The sequence below is a fragment of the Rhamphochromis longiceps genome, linkage group LG3 (assembly GCF_057381845.1).
Source record: "Rhamphochromis longiceps isolate RC_006_pf linkage group LG3, R_longiceps_female_GT1.1, whole genome shotgun sequence".
Lineage (NCBI taxonomy): Eukaryota > Metazoa > Chordata > Actinopteri > Cichliformes > Cichlidae > Rhamphochromis > Rhamphochromis longiceps.
In genome coordinates this window covers 39,151,783-39,169,643 of record NC_140559.1, presented here as the reverse complement: position 1 = coordinate 39,169,643, position 17,861 = coordinate 39,151,783, and the positions used below count along the sequence as shown (strand labels likewise).

The 17,861-nt window shown below is 39.1% G+C and overlaps 2 protein-coding genes across 3 annotated transcripts in view; both read left to right on the top strand.

Moving 5' to 3' along the window:
- Positions 1 to 10,003, top strand: part of LOC146674572 (tripartite motif-containing protein 16-like) — a 57,851-nt gene extending 47,848 nt beyond the window's left edge. Inside the window, exons 1-8 of one of the 2 annotated variants that reach the window (XM_085397147.1) lie at positions 5,072 to 5,148; positions 5,447 to 5,724; positions 6,868 to 7,242; positions 7,340 to 7,435; positions 7,703 to 7,936; positions 8,493 to 8,655; positions 8,754 to 8,813; positions 8,911 to 10,003. In XM_085397147.1, coding sequence (XP_085253273.1) covers positions 5,485 to 5,724; positions 6,868 to 7,242; positions 7,340 to 7,435; positions 7,703 to 7,936; positions 8,493 to 8,655; positions 8,754 to 8,813; positions 8,911 to 9,437 — 1,695 coding nt within the window. In that variant the 5' untranslated portion in view covers positions 5,072 to 5,148; positions 5,447 to 5,484 and the 3' untranslated portion in view covers positions 9,438 to 10,003. Of the gene's footprint in view, positions 1 to 5,071; positions 5,149 to 5,446; positions 5,725 to 6,867; positions 7,243 to 7,339; positions 7,436 to 7,702; positions 7,937 to 8,492; positions 8,656 to 8,753; positions 8,814 to 8,910 lie in introns of those variants that run through there. The other variant, XM_085397148.1, reaches the window with a different exon arrangement.
- A 992-nt stretch (positions 10,004 to 10,995) lies between these two features.
- On the top strand, positions 10,996 to 17,223 carry LOC146674571 (uncharacterized). The gene is made up of 8 exons (XM_085397137.1): positions 10,996 to 11,261; positions 12,068 to 12,201; positions 12,352 to 12,398; positions 12,793 to 12,946; positions 13,026 to 13,262; positions 13,590 to 13,814; positions 14,173 to 14,236; positions 15,308 to 17,223. Exons 1-8 carry the CDS (start codon positions 11,084 to 11,086, stop codon positions 16,378 to 16,380), a joined length of 2,112 nt encoding a protein of 703 aa, XP_085253263.1. The 5' UTR covers positions 10,996 to 11,083; the 3' UTR covers positions 16,381 to 17,223.
- The last annotated feature ends 638 nt before the right edge of the window (positions 17,224 to 17,861 follow it).

The window sequence follows — 17,861 nt, the reverse complement described above, 5'->3', positions numbered from 1 at the left end:
AAATCATCCCAAAACCTTCCATACACTTTCTTACTTAGACTACAAAGTCACATTGTCAAGTTTAAGATGGCCTGAATAATGGCCTCTCTCTCTCTCTCTCTCTCTCTCTCCCTCCCTTAGAGTAATGACAAAACTTATGTTTAATCGTTGCTCTAAGATATGCTTACAATACCTAATTCAAAGCTAATAATTATATCTAATGATGGCCCACTTAAAGCTGACGCTCCAGCACGTGTGTCAAAAACCACACTGCTTCAGAAGCACTGTGTCAAGGTTTGATTTGTTTGGCCAGAGTCATGTGATCAGTGACATTTAGAACGTAGCTGATTCGATGGTTTATAAGGAAGTGGATCATTCGCGGGATTTGTGGAGTGCTTTGATAGTGAGTGACAACAAACTACTCATCATTCTATTGAGCGATACTGAGCCAGCAAGGAAGAGGGGAGGTTCTGTTGTGTGGGAGTATTTTGAGTTGATTTTCCTCAATCGGGTGGGTTTGCCAGCTTTTTATTCTTGTTGTTTGTCTTTGTTTTGATTGTGTTTATTTTATTTTTAATAATATTATTTACAAACATACCTGTCCAGCTGTCCAGTGATTAATTGTATAAGTACCATAATGTGTTGTACATTATTATATGTATATTAATGTGTTTTTCATTTATTGTATTTACCAACATCAAAAAGTCACAAGCAAAGAAAGACCACACCATGGCACATGTTTAAATAAGGGAAGCTTATTGATCAAATTTATCTATTAAGCAAATAGACATAATTATTTCACCCAAAAAACATACATATTCAAAGCAACAAACGTGTAGGCCCAATATCAGACAGAACAGTGAACTCTGTAGAATGGGCAGTCATAATGAAGCACTACACTTTAATTTGTAGATTCAAGCTGTTCTTCATAATTTTGGCCACCAGATGTCACCAGAGAGGAATGTGTTGAAAAGCTAGTATGAAGCGTTTTTAACACAAGCTTCAATGCTTCAGAAAGCTTCATTTGAGCATCTAATAGACTCCAGTTTGTTCATGTAAATCAGGGGTGGGAGACTCCAGGCCCAAAGGGCTGATGTCATGCAGGTTTTAGATGTCACCTTGGGTCAACACACCTGAAACAAATGATCAGTTTTTTACCAGGCATCCAGAGAAATCAAAAACATGTTGAGGAGGTAATTTATCCATTTAAATCAGCTGTGTTGGATCAAGGACACATCTAAAACCTGCAGGACACCGGCCCTTGATGCCTGGAGTTCCCCTACCCCTGATTGAATGAGTCCATTGCCTATCCAAAACCTAGAAACCTTCCCAATAAAGCAACGGGGACAGAGACAACTATAAGTGTTGATATGTGAGTGCTAGGTGAACTTAAGTCTGCTACTGCAAATGAAAACATCATAGTTTACACATACTACAATTGACTAGACAAGCTAACCAATGCCAGTCTAGTGAAAGGTCCGAACAAGAACACACTCCTGTTTATAAAAAAGATATATATATATTTTTTTTAAGTAATCATTATTACTTAGCAGTGATTGTTCCAGAATAAAACAAATATGGATTTGAATGTATTTCTCTGCCTATGGTAGTGCAGTGCTCCATAGTTGTATATGAACATTTAGAATATTGCTTTGTTGTTCTAAAACTGTCATGTTGTTCTAAAACACAGCCCAGAAGATCACTGGCTGCTCTCTGCCCAGCCTGGAGGTCACTGCAAACTCTCGGTACCTCAGCAGAGCTGGCAATATCATCAAGGACCACTCTCACCCCAGCAACCAACTGTTTGAACTATTACCGTCAGGCCGACGGTACAGGTCACATAAAACCAGGACAAACAGATTCAGGGATAGCTTCTTTCCCAGAGCTACCACCGTAGTAAATAAGCACAAAAACAATTGAACCTATTCCATACCGTCACTGTCATTATATTATGCTGCTATTCATACTGTCATTATATTAATGCTGCTATCCTGTATATATTGTACATACTATTGTTTGAGTACTTACGATTGTTTTTTTTGTACTTTTTATATTTTACATTTATATTTATTATTGAAACTTGCACCAAGGGAGTGGCACTCCAATTTCGTTGTACTCTGTACAATGACAATAAAGGCTATTCTATTCTATTCTATTCTATTCTATTCTATTCTATTCTATATGCGAGTTTGCATATTTACTGTGCCACCCTACAATACTGTGATTTCCTACACATACTGTCAGTGCACTGTGTGCATGTGTAGTCATGTCATTACACTGACTCCATTAGTTACAGAAAACCTTGGAAGAACTTCTGCTTCCTAACAAAAGAATGATCAAAATACCTCTGAAATAAGTTTGAGTAGGGAGACCGGGGATAGTTGTAACACTTCCAATTTCTCCAATCAGGGCTAAGTTTCAAATGATGTGACTCATCCTGTGCATGCCCAATTCAGTTCTGCTATCACATGTGAAAAATCAGCACATTTCGTCAAACACAGACAATTTATCATGAAAAAAAGTAATTTGTATGCCAAAAAGTAAGTTTTTCTACTTTATTTCAATTTCTAATAGCATTATCTGCTTTGCAGTTAAACTCATCAAACTTGAATTATGTTATTTGTATGTCTGTGGGGATATATTCTGTGTAGGTCTTTAGTGCTAATGTTTTAGCCGTTGGCTGTAATGTTAGCTAGTTCATGGCTATAGGAGTCTGGGTCAGTTGTAACAATAATGCAGATGTTACAACTTACCACACTATTACTTTAACTTATATTAAACAAGTTGGGGCAACGACATCAGCAGAGAGAGGTTCACTGGTCGCTTTTGTATATGCGGTTAATGCCATTAGCAACACAACTACTTCACTGTTTGTGTTCCCACACATACATTATGCAGACCACTGTGTCAGAGATGGACCAGTAGGAAGTACTGGTAGTGGAAATAAATCGGGATGGGTGCAAGAAACAGATTTCCTCATCTTTCTGAAGCACTCTGCAAACCACACCAAGGTAAGCCAGGATAAAAAGTAATGGAATTGCGATGCTGGTGAACAACTACAATTTTTCAGCTTCATTGTTATGTTCAAAATTGGTGCAAGAGTTGTAGGTTATAATGCCCACTGAGCCAATGAGGCCAAACTCAAGGAAGACCAACCAAAATTAATGAAATATTCAGTTGCAGAAAATTCCATAATTTGTCTTTTTTGGGGGGTTGGAATATGTTCAAAAGCTAGATTTCTGCATTCTGTCACACACACACAGCTACATAAATGGATGTAAGTGCATTCATGCGTTGAATAAACAAAGATTACATGTTAATGTTTTGTCAGTACCCTTATTTCATTGTGTTACATTTCACCCCAGGATATGTTACAACTAACCCAGACTATGGGGTTAATTGTAACATTTCACTCTTCGTGTTTGAGACCATACCATGCAATGGGTAATTGTGCTGCAGAGAAAATAGCTGCACTATTTAATAGCAGAGACATGTAAATACTTTGCATTACATTTTGAATCCACCACCTTAAAAGAGCTTCAATTTACAGACAGAAATGTCAAAAATGTTACAACTATCCCCGGTCTCCCCTACACACCTGCTAGACCTCATATCACTGGAAAGAAATCTATAAACAATAATCAACAAAACTTTGTGAGGAAGCAATTTCACTCTCCTTCTGTCCAGCTGTAGCTTCTCAGCACTCCCCACTTTTTTTGATTGCTTATTCACAATTACATTGGTCATTTCCTTTAAGGTAAAACTCAAGAAATTCCATTTGCGTATGAATTGTGTCCTATAAACACACTTTCTTTGTCTTCCCTATCAGTTATTGAATAGTTGCATCCACCTCTAAAGTAATTACATTTTAATCTGTTTTGCAGAGCAAGCAAACAGCATGTAAGTTGGTAGATTACAGAACTACCTGACATTCAGCCACAATGTAGACAAAGCAGGATAACTTCTAAAAGTCTACAAATTAGATCTTCAGTTAAAGTGACTGCAAGCTACAAAAATGATCCAGAAGATACGAGCCAGCTGCTAAACAAACAGATGAGATCAAGAAAGTTCACCATTGATGCTACATGAGAAACAACATTTCTACTTAAGAAAACTCTTCAACTCTTGATTGAATTTACTGAGATGGCTCATCTCAACAGGCAGCAAAGGACGTGTGATCTACTTGTTGTTCGTCTGAACAGATTTTGTGTCAAGTCATTTTTATTAAATGTTTTGATGTTATGTTAGCTGTTTGACATATACGTGTTATTCCGCAGTTTTATTTTATTTTTTGTAAAAAATGTAGACACTAATCATTAAATGTTACAATTAAACTAAATAACCTTGTTTTTTGTTTGTTTTTGTAAATATAGTAGAAGTTTGAAAGATTTCTGTGAAACAGTGACAGAGACAATCCCTGCACAATACTTATGATCAGCACGTTTTGGAGAAATCCCTGCACAAACAAGAGAGAAGGTATTGAGACCGTTGCAGACAGCAGGATGTGACTGTGGTGATCAATGTGCTTCAGCAACATTCGTGTTGCTCACAATAAATCAATTTATAAAGTAAAACATACAGAGAAAAGTCTGCGTGTTTGATGACATAACCACACAGATTTCCAGCTGTTTTTAAGGCTCTTTACAATCCACAGCAAAAATAATAATGAGAGAGATGGTGTTTTCTTTCGAGCATGTGTAATAAATAGAAGCGGTAGTATCAAATAAATAATTAAACAATTGCGGAGACCACCCCAAATGTCTCTGGCATGCGTCGAAGCAGCAGGTACCCATTACCTCGTTTAGTCGTAGTCACGTGACCTGGGTATTTAGCCCCGCACTTCGGAGGAGTGTTTTAATAAGATGGCAGTAATGCAACAGTTTTGGATACAAGCTGCCGTTAAACTCGACTGAAGAAGAAGAAGAGCGTTTTAATACGTCTGTATCGACTTTTGTTTTGGTTAGTACGCCCAGCTTTGCGGACCAACTTCTTTGTGGTCTGATGCTGCTGCGCCACCTCCACCCTTGTTACGCATGACACGTAGCACCAATCAGTGTTGAGACTCCGGATTGTTTGCCGCGCTTGGCTCACAGGTGAATTGATTACAGTGTTTCTTAGATAAGGTGCGACTATTTGCGGTTCCTGTCAATGGACTGCGCTTTTGATTTGGTGGGTCTCATATTACAGACAGTGTATTAGTAGAGCATGTACTGAAGAGGCTTAGGGCCACCAGGGGAAAAAAAAATATGTGACTGGTTCTGCAACCCAATTTGTCTCCTTGTTAAATGTTGAGTGTCCGTCCAGTTCACGTGGTCTGTTGCCGAGCCTGGTATTTTTATTTTCTGTACAAGTTTTCGTAATCTGCAGTTTATCGGTGGCATCTGCTAGTTCGTAACTCCCACAGTATATAAATTGTACAGTAATGATGAATCGGAAACGCTAAGATTTTAAACCTCCGCTTTTTCAGAGAAAACGAGAAGTGTTCTTCACGTGGGTTTCATCCAAATGGCAGAGAAGTGGCAGCCGCAGTGTGGCGTCGAGTTGGAGCCGAATCAGTTTTACTGCTCGGTATGTCTGGACCTGCTCAAAGATCCCGTCACCATCCAGTGTGGACACACTTACTGCAGAAGCTGTATCGAGGGATGCTGGGAGCAGGAAAAGGAGAAGGGAACGTACAGCTGTCCTCAGTGTAGGGAGGCCTTCAGCCCAAGGCCTGTCCTCGGGAGGAACAACATGCTGGCTGAGGTGATGCATCCACGGTGCTGCTTTTGAAAATAAATAAAAATAAATAAAATGACAATAAAACGTAGCAAGTTAACTAAAGTTCAGATACTCGGAGCTCAGAGAAATACTTATTGAGAAATATTTTTCTTTTTCTAAATTATTCTTTCTGATATTATCGTTATCCAATTTCTAGTTTGTTTTCATTTACAACATTTATAAACAGATTTTCATTAATGGTGTGGTGGTTTGCTTGGTTTGATTCTAGTCTGAGACACATCCCTTTGGGTTGAGTCAGGAAGGGCAGCTGGTATAAGTGAGTACAGTGAACTCATTGTTATGTTTAAGAAACCGTTTGAGATGATTTGAGCTTTGAGATGGTGTGTTAGCCTGCTGGAAGTAGCCATCAGTAGATGACATGCTGCGGTCATAAAAGGATGGACATGGTAGGCAACAATACTTTGGTAGACTGTGGTGTTTGGACTGGGGGAGGCAAAGTGTGCTAGAGGATATCGCCTCTACAGCATTCTAACACAAACCGGAACTGATGCAAAGCAGGATGGATCCATGCTCTTATATTGTTCATGCCAAAGTTGCAGGAGAAATGTGTTCTTCAGAACCAGCGACAGTCTTCTTCAGTAGTCTAATTTTAGTGAGCGTGTGTGAATTCTGGCCTGAGTTGTGTGTTCCTTGCTGTGGAAGTGGCTGTTGCAGATCATCTGCTCAGTTTGAAGTTCAGCAGGTGATCTTGACCATGTCTACATGCCTAAACGCAGCGAGTTGCTGCCATGTGTTTAGTTGATTAGATATTTGTGTTGAAACGAGCAGATGAACAGATGCACCTCATAAAGTGTCCAGTAATCATAATTTTATATTTTCTTTGGCATGTCATTAGATTTTCTTGTGGGTGTTTGCATTGTCTGCTCTTGTTACCCCTAAAATATTTAAATGAATTATATTATCATCATAGCACATGCTTTCTAAATGATAGTCCATCCATCCATCTTCATCCGCTTTGTCCGGGGCCGGGTCGCGGGGGCAGCAGCCTAAGCAAAGACAGCACTATCTAAATGATAGTGCTGTCTTAAAATAAATAACACATTTTTCTATAGTTTCGATTCTGTTTGTCGTGCAAAACCTTTGACCGCTTTTATTTGATCACTGTAGGTTGTAGAGAAGCTGAAGAGGACAGTAACCCAACAGGCCCGTCCAGCTTCTCCTCTTGCTCCTGCAGGACCAACAGACATTGCCTGTGATTTCTGTTGTGGGACCAAAAGAAACAAAGCCAGCATGTCTTGCCTGACCTGCTTGGCATCGTACTGTCCTGCTCATCTTGAGCCTCACCACAGTTTTCCTGTGCTGAAGCTTCACCAGCTGGTGTCTGCTACAGTGCCACTTAAGGAAAAAATATGTGCGAAGCACAACAAGCTGATGGAGGTTTACTGTAAGACTGATCAAAGGTGTATCTGCTATTTGTGCACCTTGGACGATCACAGGCGCCACTCAACAGTGTCAGCTGCAGCAGAAAGAGCTGATAAACAGGTAGAGACAAAAAGCCAATGTAAATCTGGAGAGTGGTTGAATTTGACTCCTGTGACTGAAATATTCACAATGACACATTCGTGGTTGCTTCTTACAGGTAAAACTTGGTGAGATCCAGAGTGCAGTCAAGCGGAGATTCCAGGAGAGACAAGAGGAGCTGAATGAGCTGGTCAAAGCTGTGAAGGACTTTGAGGTGTGGAAATAAGACTAGAAAACATGTTTCTGCTCTGACCACAGCAGTGTCTTTTGTACAGGTTCTGACATCTGGCAGTGAGAGCTGATAACATGACTGTCTGTAATTGCAACACGTATTCCTGCATTTTGGTGTACACCTGCTACGTTTGTTTTGAATTTATTTTATGTTCATATGTTTTTGCCAGGAACAAAGTGAATCTAGAAAACTTTCTATGTTGTGCATCTATTGTAAATTGAACCTTCTTTATACATTATATATAAACAGATTTGGTGTCAGACTGCTGTGAAGTCCAATGACAGGCTCTTTGACAAGCTGATCTCCTCCATCCAAAAACGACGTGCTTTAATGAAGGAGTTGATTGAAGCTCGGAGGAAAACTGCAATAGCTGAGGCAGAAGATCTGCAGATGCAGCTGAAGGAGGAGATAGCCACGCTGAGGAGAAGAGATGCTGATGTGGAGCAGGTTTCTCACACAGCTGACCATATTCATTTCATTCAGGTAAAAGTTGTGTTCTAGACCAACCAGTCTTTCTTTTTATAATTTTCACCTCGTACACATTTTATTATTTCAATTCAGAATCAATCAAGCATCTATAGCTGCAAGACACGAGTATTACCGTAGTAAAATGTGCTAGAGAATATTACACCCATGTTTCCATATTTTGGCTATATTATCTGTGAAACCAGCTGCCTGATTTGGACTTTGGGAATATTGTGCGCCTTTATATACGGAAAGATAAACATGTCAGGTTCCTATCTGCAACATGGCAGTTTCTGCAGGCCTCCAAATCTGTTAATTTGCAGAGCCATAGTACAGGAGACTCCCCCACCCCAGATTTGAAGGACCTAGATCAAGTAGTTTTCAGTTAAAACTCCCGGAGAACAATGCTAGAAAGACTTCTAAAAACACTCTCACCTTGGCAGCAGGGACATGAAACTTCCCATTAGGAAGTGTCTTTCCCCTGGAATTTTGTTTTAATGAATTGAGACAGAATGTTCCATGTAACATGCAGTTAATATGCTTTTTCTGTTCTGACTTGTCATTTTTCCTCTAGATCTTCCAGTCTCTCTCAATCTCATGTGAATCGCCAGACCTGCCAAGAGGCACTGTTATTCGTCCTAAACGTTCAATGGAAGCGGTGACTGACTATGTGTCTGACCTGGCAGATGACATGAAAAACCTTCAGCAGACCACATGGCCTGAGATCTCTGCCACAGGTGCGCATATATATGTAAAGGTGCCTGAAGGAAATATTAAATAGTTGAATACAGTTCCTCTGTTTTCTATTTTTATATATATTTCTTTTCCCTGTTAGTGTCTGTTACAGATGTTGTGCTGCCACCTGTGCCAAAGACCAGGGGAGAGTTATTGCGCTGTAAGTAAAACTGTTAAGGCAGATCATTATATAAATGAAGTAATCACTTAATAAATACTAGAAGGCTGATGATATTCCTGGTTTGCTTGTCTATCAGATCACTGTCCTCTAACACTGGATCCCAACTCGGTCAACAAATGCTTTGTCATTTCACAAGAATCTAAACGAGTGACGAGTGGCTGCTATGAGCGTTTTCATTTATCTCACTCGGACAGGTTTGGAGGTGTGAAGCAGGTGCTGTGCAGAGAGGGTTTAACAGGGCGGTGCTATTGGGAGGTCAGTTGGAGTGGTGGCGCCTGGTCAGTGGCAGCGTCTTACAAAAACATCAGCCGGACATCATTCGACTCAGAATTTGGGAAGAATGACAAGTCCTGGAGTTTGGAGTGCTCTGCAGATGGTTATACTTTCAGACATGACTCAGTAGCCAAGGCGGTGTCAGGTCCTCGTACCTCTCAGATTGGCGTGTACCTGGATTACAGGTCAGGTACTCTGTCGTTTTACAGCATCTCTGACACCATGACTCTGCTTCACAAAGTGCGCACAGTATTTACTCAGCCTCTCTATCCTGGCCTTGAGCTGAAGGAAGGAAGCTCTGGCTGTTATGCAGAAGTGAAGAAGTTGTGATGCCAACTTTTTCACCTCTACCATGTTGATTAATGTCTTTCAAGACCTAAAATAAGCAGTGAAGAAACCTGTGAGCACATTGAACTTGACACTTATTTGCTGAATGACTCGCACTGTTTGGCTGTTGAAAGGTGACCCAGGTGCTCCACTGTGACAAAGGACATTGAAATTATAAGGTTTTTTTTCCGCTCTAATTAATCTATTCTTAACAGGTGTTTGTTTTTTTGTTTGTTTTTTTAAATTGAGTTTAAATGGACTTTTTCACTTGCATGTACTTCATTGTTTTCTTTCCATTTTACTTTAATTTCTGGGGGGGGGGGGGGATAAAGTTGACAACATACTGCACACAGGGCTTATTGTACTAATGATGAATGGGTTCAGATGAAGTCAGTTTTGCAGTCAGCTATAGCTACATTGATGCTGTATTGAACTATGACCAAAGTCTAGAAGATGGGAAAGCAGGATAAAGGTTAGTGTGGCTTTTGTGACACTTTTCCAAAGGTACTGCACTCATTTCTCAAAGGTTTGTCAAATTAATGGTCCTGTATTTTTAATTTAACTGTTTTTAGACTGCTTTCATAGGATTCCTTTCCTGTTTATCTGAGGTTGTGCTAAAAATAAATCAATAAATAAAAATGATTGCCAATATTTAAACTGTTGTGAATGACTTGTTTGTCCATGATCTGTCAAATGTGTCTCTCATTAATGATATCCAGTCTTTTTGAGCCAAAGTATGTTCCTATCACAAGTTAGAAGCTGCAGTTTTGACAAAGTGACTTCATATACTCCCAAGTAAAGTGTCATGTTATATTAAAAATGTCTTCTTCAAAAGAGATCTGGTCTCGAGGCTGTCAGTAAGTGTAAAAAGCAGTTAGATATTTTAAGAGTCCAAAAAGAACTGTATTGGTTACCATGTAGGTGCAAACAGTCATTGCAAGATACTTTCAAAGCAGGTCACTTCTTTTATGCAACGCCTGTTGTTAATCCTCTTGACTAGTCGGTCAAAATAAGCAAAGATATAAGTCATAAAAAAATCACACGTCACTTTTCAGCAATGTATAATCTTCTACTGACAAAGGCAGGAGTACGCCTAGTACATGAGTACAAAGACATATGTCCCAAGGCTAGATTTGAATTGAACTCAAAGTCACATGTATTGAAAATAGTTTTTTATAAAGCGAGACCATTATTGTTTTTCAAACATGTTGACATCTGCAGTGTAATCTATTTTGACATGTGCCATGTTATTATGTAAAACCTGCCACGTTTACCTCTGTCCGTGTCTTTTTAGTAGCCTGCTGTTAGTCTAATATTGGTAATGGCTCTTGTGAACAATCAGTATTCCAAAGTGTTCATAAGCAAAATCACTAATTGCGGAGGCATTTATTAAAAAAAAAAAAGACTTGGAAGAGGAAAACTCGTTTTAAGATGTTTACTGTGAGCTTTCTAACGTCTTGTAGACTGAGTTACTAAAAAGGAGTTATCACTGTTGTAAATTCATCATTGGGCGTGCGCTGTTGTTTGGTCATGTGACGCACAAACACGATTGTCGGAGGAAGCCATGCAGGATCATCACTCCTTTACTCCGATCCGAGCGTGCTGAGCTCTTACAAATCGCTGCTTATGTTTGGTTCGGTTACAGCGGGATGATGGCTGATCTTTACCAGCACCCGGTTTTCTTTGAGTGCGAGAGTCTTAAAAAAGAACATCTGACGAGATTACAAAATTATTTCCGTAATCGTCGCAAATCAGGCGGAGGAGATTGCGGACAACTGACTAGAGTGGACGCAAACGTCTACAGCGTGGTTTTCCAAAATAAAAAAGGTAAGTTTATCATGCCTTTTAAGATATCCAAATATTCTATATTTATTATTAAAATATATATTTTATATATATAATAAATAGATTTATTTATGCACGAAATATCTTATTTATTATTATTATTATCATTTCTCGGCTAAAATAGCCGTAACAGAAAGGTTTCAGCTGTTTAAGAAATATTACATTTTCACCGTTGAAGTACAGCTGTGGGTGGGAGTAGTGAGAAAGGAAACGTAAACCAAACGTTAGTCTGGAAACCGAAACTTGTTACGCAACGTTAAGTTTCGTTTTCGGTGATCAGCAGCTGCCTCAATGCTGAGTTCAGGGAATTTGGGAAACTCTGATTTCCCACCGTCACATTTGAACTCTTTCCTCTGTGAGTGGGCTGTTTAGAGGGAGAGAGCTACTATGAGATGACGATATTATTGCAAATACAGTTTTTTTTTATTGTATTTTCTGTTTGAATGTGTTTTAGTAGATAAAGTGAAATGAGTTGCAAAGGCTTTAAAGCAGAAGTTAGCAATATATTGTGTTGGACATACTTCATATGTTCTATGTACTGACTTGGTAGCTTGTGAAGCTTGCACACAAGAATTTCACTCACATGTGCTGTACCAGTGCACCAGTAATGTGGTGTGACAACAAATTTAATTTGATTTTGATTTGACCACTGAATTATAGTTTCTACCAAACTGGCAGTGGGTGAAAAGAGGAGGAAAAAAAAAAACAAAGAAGGGCAAAGAAAACAAAAAGAAAGAGTTAAAGTTATATAATAAATTCAGTCTGTAATTTGAGATATCTGTCAACAGATCAGCAGAGAGTCCTTCAGAGATCAAAGCATGTTTTGGAGATTGAAGATTGTCGTTTGGTGTTCACTGTCCGAGAAAGTCTTCAAAATTCTACCTCCTCTCACTTCATGACCCCCACTTCCAATCCAGCAGAGGTAAATTTCATGTTTTTGTTTATCTAGGTTTTTAATAGTTTTATGCATCCATATGAAATGAACATTGTCCATTTTATTATAATATTAATGTAAGCAGGGGTTTGCTACAAATTGATAGCTGTTCTCATTTGCATGTCTTCCCAATCACAGACTCCTGAGCACATTCCTGCCTCATCTCTTCTACCAAGCGATGACGGGTATGAACTACATGTTAATAATTATCTTATAATTATATGTCCACATGCTCAGCAAGAACTTGAGAACATGCTTGCCTGTTTAGCCTGCTCTGCTGATCTTTACTGTGAGGAGGGGAGAGTTTTAGTCAGGAGGCGAGCTCAACCTGGTGCTGCAGATCAAGTTAGTGATTGGAAAGTTGAGGTAGGCGCTCTCTTTAGTGGCTACTTTTGCCATTATGAGTTAAACCCTTACAAGGTTGAAGCTTTGGTTCAGTCCAGCAGCTCTCCTCAGACTGTGAGGTGAAAGTGTACACAGATGAGTCTGGGAAGAGTCTGAAGTAACTCTTGCTGCTGTGAAGGACTTTGGTAGTGTGAGAGGTTAAAGTCTGAGCCAAGTCATCCCGTTTGATAACAGAGAGGAGGCAGTGAGGGCCATACAGGAACCATGTGACAGGCTTCTTCAAGGGATAGATGTACCTGATGAAGATACAGCAAGAGGAGCCACTGCCAGAGCTCCTGGAGGCAGAGTCCACATGGAGGTTATTCGGGGACTAATCGAGAGCCAACAGGTGAGAAATGTTGCTGTAATTAAGATAAATCACAACTCACAATAAAACACATTTTCTAAATCTCCTGCTCTTGTCCTAGGTGGATGCTTTGGTGTCTCCTATGGTTGGCCATGATCCTCTCTCTACCCGTGTTGGAAATACTTTATTTGCAGGAGCTGGACCACAGCTGACCACAAGGTTTAGAAAGGAAGAGGAAGATGAAACAATGCCTGGTGACTCAGTACTGCTGGAGGGCTTACCTGGACTTCAATGTAATGCAGTCTTCTTCCTCAATCTTGTTCCCTGGGACGGTGACCCAGACGGCGTGCCAGTCCAGGTGAGATAGTAAAGGAGGGATTTTATTATACTGCCTGTTTGTGAGGACACTTTTAATGGAGTCATTTGCCACAATCCAGTACTTTTACCTACTATCAAATCAAATCAAATCACTTTTTATTGTCACATCACATGTGCAGGCACACTGGCACAGCACATGCGAGTGAAATTCTTGTGTGCGAGCCCCACAAGCAACAGAGATGTGCAAACACAACAACACAAACGAGCAAAATACAAGAATGGCCAACCTGAAACTAATAAATATATGTACAATATATAATAGTGTATGCATTTCTGGATGTGTATACTAAATATTTTCCTACTATAGGTTCTTCGAATGGGCATCAGAAAGATCCTATCTTCCTGTGAGACAAAAGGATTCACATCTGTCGCTCTTCCCGTCATTGGTGCTGGGATTGCTCTGAAATTTCCTGACAGTGAAGTGAAGAGGGTGTTAACAGAGGAAATGCACATATTTGAACAGGAGCGAACAGGCATCACACCATTCCTGATCCGCATCGTCATTCACTTTGATGACACGGAGACACTCAAGGTAATGGAAACAATTTTTTCCCTAAAAATCAACTACCGAAAAATGCTGAGAGTTAAAGAATGCCACCATTCCTAATCTTAAACTCAGAATATAATAATCAAATATCTCACAATTGGAAAAGCTCATTTTCCTATATCAGTCGCCAGGAACAGTCTCATCTGACCCCACTATTTGGTTTATCCTTCATATTTTATTTTTCAAAGCAGCAAGCCTTCAGGAGGCTTCACAAACCTGATTTGACTTTAACTTGGAAACATACTGTATACACAATCATTAACCAATCAGCTATTGTTTCCTCTGCAATATATACAGTATATACAGGAATCATTACTAATGTAATAATTTGTTGTCTTTGCAGACATTTGGCTCTGTCCAAAATAAACAATTCACTGAAGATGTTCAAAATAAAGACCAAGATCAAGGTAGGTGTAGAAAATATCCACAGATAAGAATCCAGACAGTGCTTTTTAGACATAAATAATAATTTGATTCTTTTTGTTAAAAAAAATCTTTTAAAAAAGAGACCATAATAAAACATCAACAGGAAATTACAACATCTGATGTGGAATATAAAAAACATTCAGTTGGAAAAGTTTAAATCTTACCTGTCCAACTGAAGCTTTTCTGTCAGATCAGGGAATATCACCCTCATAAACCTCACTTTCTTGTGGGGTCCCCCAGGGGTCCATTCTTGGCCCAGCCCTTTTTTTGAATTTACATGCTCCCTATGGGCTCAACCTAAAAACAAACAAACAAAAAAAAAAAACATGGCATCACATTTGACTGTTATGTAGACAAAAAAACTTTACCTGCCACTGAAACATAAATCAGTGAGTCCTCCAAAGGTTCTACTAGATTGTTTGGAGGATGTTAACGCATGGATGGCTTTAAACTTTCTTAATTAAAAGGAACAGAAAAGAGAGGTTATTGTGTTTGCTCCCTGTCACCACTACGACTTTGGCTCTTGATTAAAAAAACCCTTTGCGAGGAACTTAGGAGTGATTTTTGACTATCTATCTATTTATCAATCTAACGCTTGATAAAACAGATCAATGCTGTAATCAAAACTTTTTTTTTTCATCTCCGGCTATTTAAAAAAGTGAAGCCATTTTTCCATTTCAGAGACTTTTGTAATAGTCTTTATTCAGGATTCAGTCTGTAATTAGTTAGCTAAGTGCAGCTGGTCCAAAACGCTACAACACAGTTACTAACTGGCACGCACTGTACTTTTATTTGCCTTATTTCTTCCTGAAATCTTCTAAATTAATGTTTTTTTTTCTTAAATTGCATCACATCTTCCTACTTTTATATCTTTTGATTGTTTTAAATTTGCAGCACTTCGGTCTCAGTTGTTGTTTTTACATGTGCTATATAAAGAAGTTTGACTTTGACTGTTGATTCTGTTTCAAACCTGAAACCCTGACCAAAAAGTATTTCGAAGGCAGCAAAAGTAAGAAACAAATGTACTTAACAGAGTGACTGTTCTCCTCTAGAGTCAACAACGATGAGGCTGGTCCTGCTGGGAAAAACTGGATATGGGAAAAGTGATTTGGGTAACACCATTCTTGGAGAGGAGCTCTTTGCCACCTACCATTCTCCAAACTCTGGGACAATGAAATGCCAAACAGAAACCAAAACAGTCAGTGGAAGAAGCATCACTCTGATCGACACCCCTGGTTTCTTTGACACAGGAAGGTCTGAGGAAGATCTGAAGCCTGAGATAATGAGCTGTATGACAGAGTGTGCTCCTGGGCCTCATGCTTTTCTCATTGTGCTTCGAGTGGATAAATTCACAGAGCACGAGCAGGCTGTCATCGCTAAGATAGTTCAGTATTTCTCAGATGAAGCTCTAAAATATGCTGTAGTTGTTTTCACTCACGGTGATCAGCTCAAGAAAAAGATGAAAATTGAAGATTTTGTCAGTCAGAACAGAAATCTGAGTGATCTGGTGTCAAAGTGTGATGGTCGGTGTCACGTCTTTGATAACAAACACTGGAACAACAACCAGCCAAACAACTACAGGAGCAACCAGTTCCAGGTGGAGGAGTTGCTGAAAACAATAGAAAAAGTGGTGGTGGAAAAAAACGGAGGTTACTACACCAATAAAATGCTGCAACATGTGGAGACGGCAATACAGAAACAGGTAGAGCACATTAGACACTCAATGCCAGATAAAACCCCAGAAGAGATCAGAAAGCACGCTAAAACAGATGTGTTTAACAGGTTTCTGATCCAAATGGCAGGGATTGCAACAGGAGCTTTGCTCGGTGCTTTTTTTGGTGTTGTAACATTGGCTGAATTTGCTATCAAAGCTGTGAAGAACCCACAACTGATGAATGTCACAAAAAAGCTTTCCACATTAGCACGAGTGCCAGCTGCACACGAACCAAAAGCACTAGTAGTTGCTGGAGCAGTAGGCTTGACAGCAGCTGTAGGAGTAGGAGGAGTAATGGGAGGTGTCATTGGAAATGAAGCCGCTAAGGATGCAGAGTCACTTTCAGAAGCTGTACAGAAAACATATAAGGCTGTAGAAGAAAAAGGAAAATCTCTCACTCACTTAATGTAAGGTTTTCATAATAATCAGATATTTATGTGAACATTTGATTATTTTATTACCTCTTGATGTTGGTACATTATATATAATGTTTAAATATTTAGAAGGCGGTAGAGAAAATTTGGAGTCCAGTCCGTTAGACAGGAGGGTTTTGTTGTTTAGCCACTTTAGCACTTAACACTTTTTTTGCCTGACTGCCATTTGGTGGTGGGAACATATTCTTTGGTGTGTTTATGAGAGATTTATGTTCAATAGGTTTGTGGTCCTTAAAAAGTAAAATGATGAGCTTAAAGATTCTCACCAAGTCTGTCAGTATGCTTGTTTTGCTTGTGAGGTTGTTGCTTGATCTCCCTGGTGCCTCATTATTTTGTCTTGTCCATATTGATTGATTGAATCTTTATTTTGAACATGTTGAAAAAGTACAACAAAATAGAATTAAAAGAGACAAATGAATCAAAGCAAAACAAAAGGAAAACGAGCAACCACAACTCCAAATAACGTTCATGCTCAAAAAGGAGCAGGAAGAAGCATAAGCTTATTTAATCCCACCCCTTTTCCACTATCTAGTATCAATAGACTACAGAAATACCTCCTTGCAATTACATTATATGTTATGTGTAATCATATAAAGGACAAGACTGTTTATGACCACGAAACACAGACTTAAAAAACTCCAACAACCACTGAAGAAATTAGGTTTTGTTTCTGTTTTTTCCTGATATTGTCAAATCTCTAGTTTTACTTAATTGTAAACGATCTGATATTGATAGAACTACTTGAAATGTGTATGATATATTGGTGATGTGATTGACAGATCAAAGATGACTTATTAAGCAATAAAAGCACTAATTTCTGACAAGATTTCCCATTGCCCATTTGTTTTGTTTTGAGATTTTTTCCCTCCACATCATAGTTTTGTTCTTGTTGTACTGCACTTACATGTTGTGATTAACATGAGACACTGAGGAAGAAAAGGTGTGAAGAAAGGACATTTAGAGGGGCTACAAAACTGCCAGAGTGTTGCCAACAAAGTGCAGCAACTATGTTTCCTGCCTGAAATTTTGCCTGTGCAAAAACATGAACTTTTGTCATTGTGAATCTTTGAGTTGAGTGTATCATTACCAGCATGCACAGTAATTGGTCATATGGCCCTTTTTTCAAGTTTCAGTTCAATCTTTAGTGTTATTTACATAGTCCCAAATCACAACAACAGTCTTCTCAAAGTTCTTTCTATTGTAAGGTAAAGACACAACAATAATACAGGGAAAAAACTCAGTTGACCTCTTATGAGCAAACGCTGGCAACAGTGGAAATGAAAAACAGGAAGAAACCTCAGGCAGAACCAGCCTCAGAGAGGGGTGGCCATCTGCTGTGAACAGTTGGGGAGGAAGACACGACAAAAGGCAAGCTGTGGAGACGAGACAGATTAAAAATAACTAACAATTAAATGCAAAGAAGTGTATAAACAGTACGTGAAAAAGGTGAGTGAAGAA

Bases quoted from the DNA above. Each gene is read 5' to 3' on its own strand.
- LOC146674571 (XM_085397137.1), top strand. From the start codon at position 11,084: ATGATGGCTGATCTTTACCAGCACCCGGTTTTCTTTGAGTGCGAGAGT. The intron at 12,399-12,792 runs GTATGAACTACA...GTTTGATAACAG, and splicing joins CTTCTACCAAGCGATGACGG to AGAGGAGGCAGTGAGGGCCA. The intron at 13,263-13,589 runs GTGAGATAGTAA...TTCCTACTATAG, and splicing joins CAGACGGCGTGCCAGTCCAG to GTTCTTCGAATGGGCATCAG.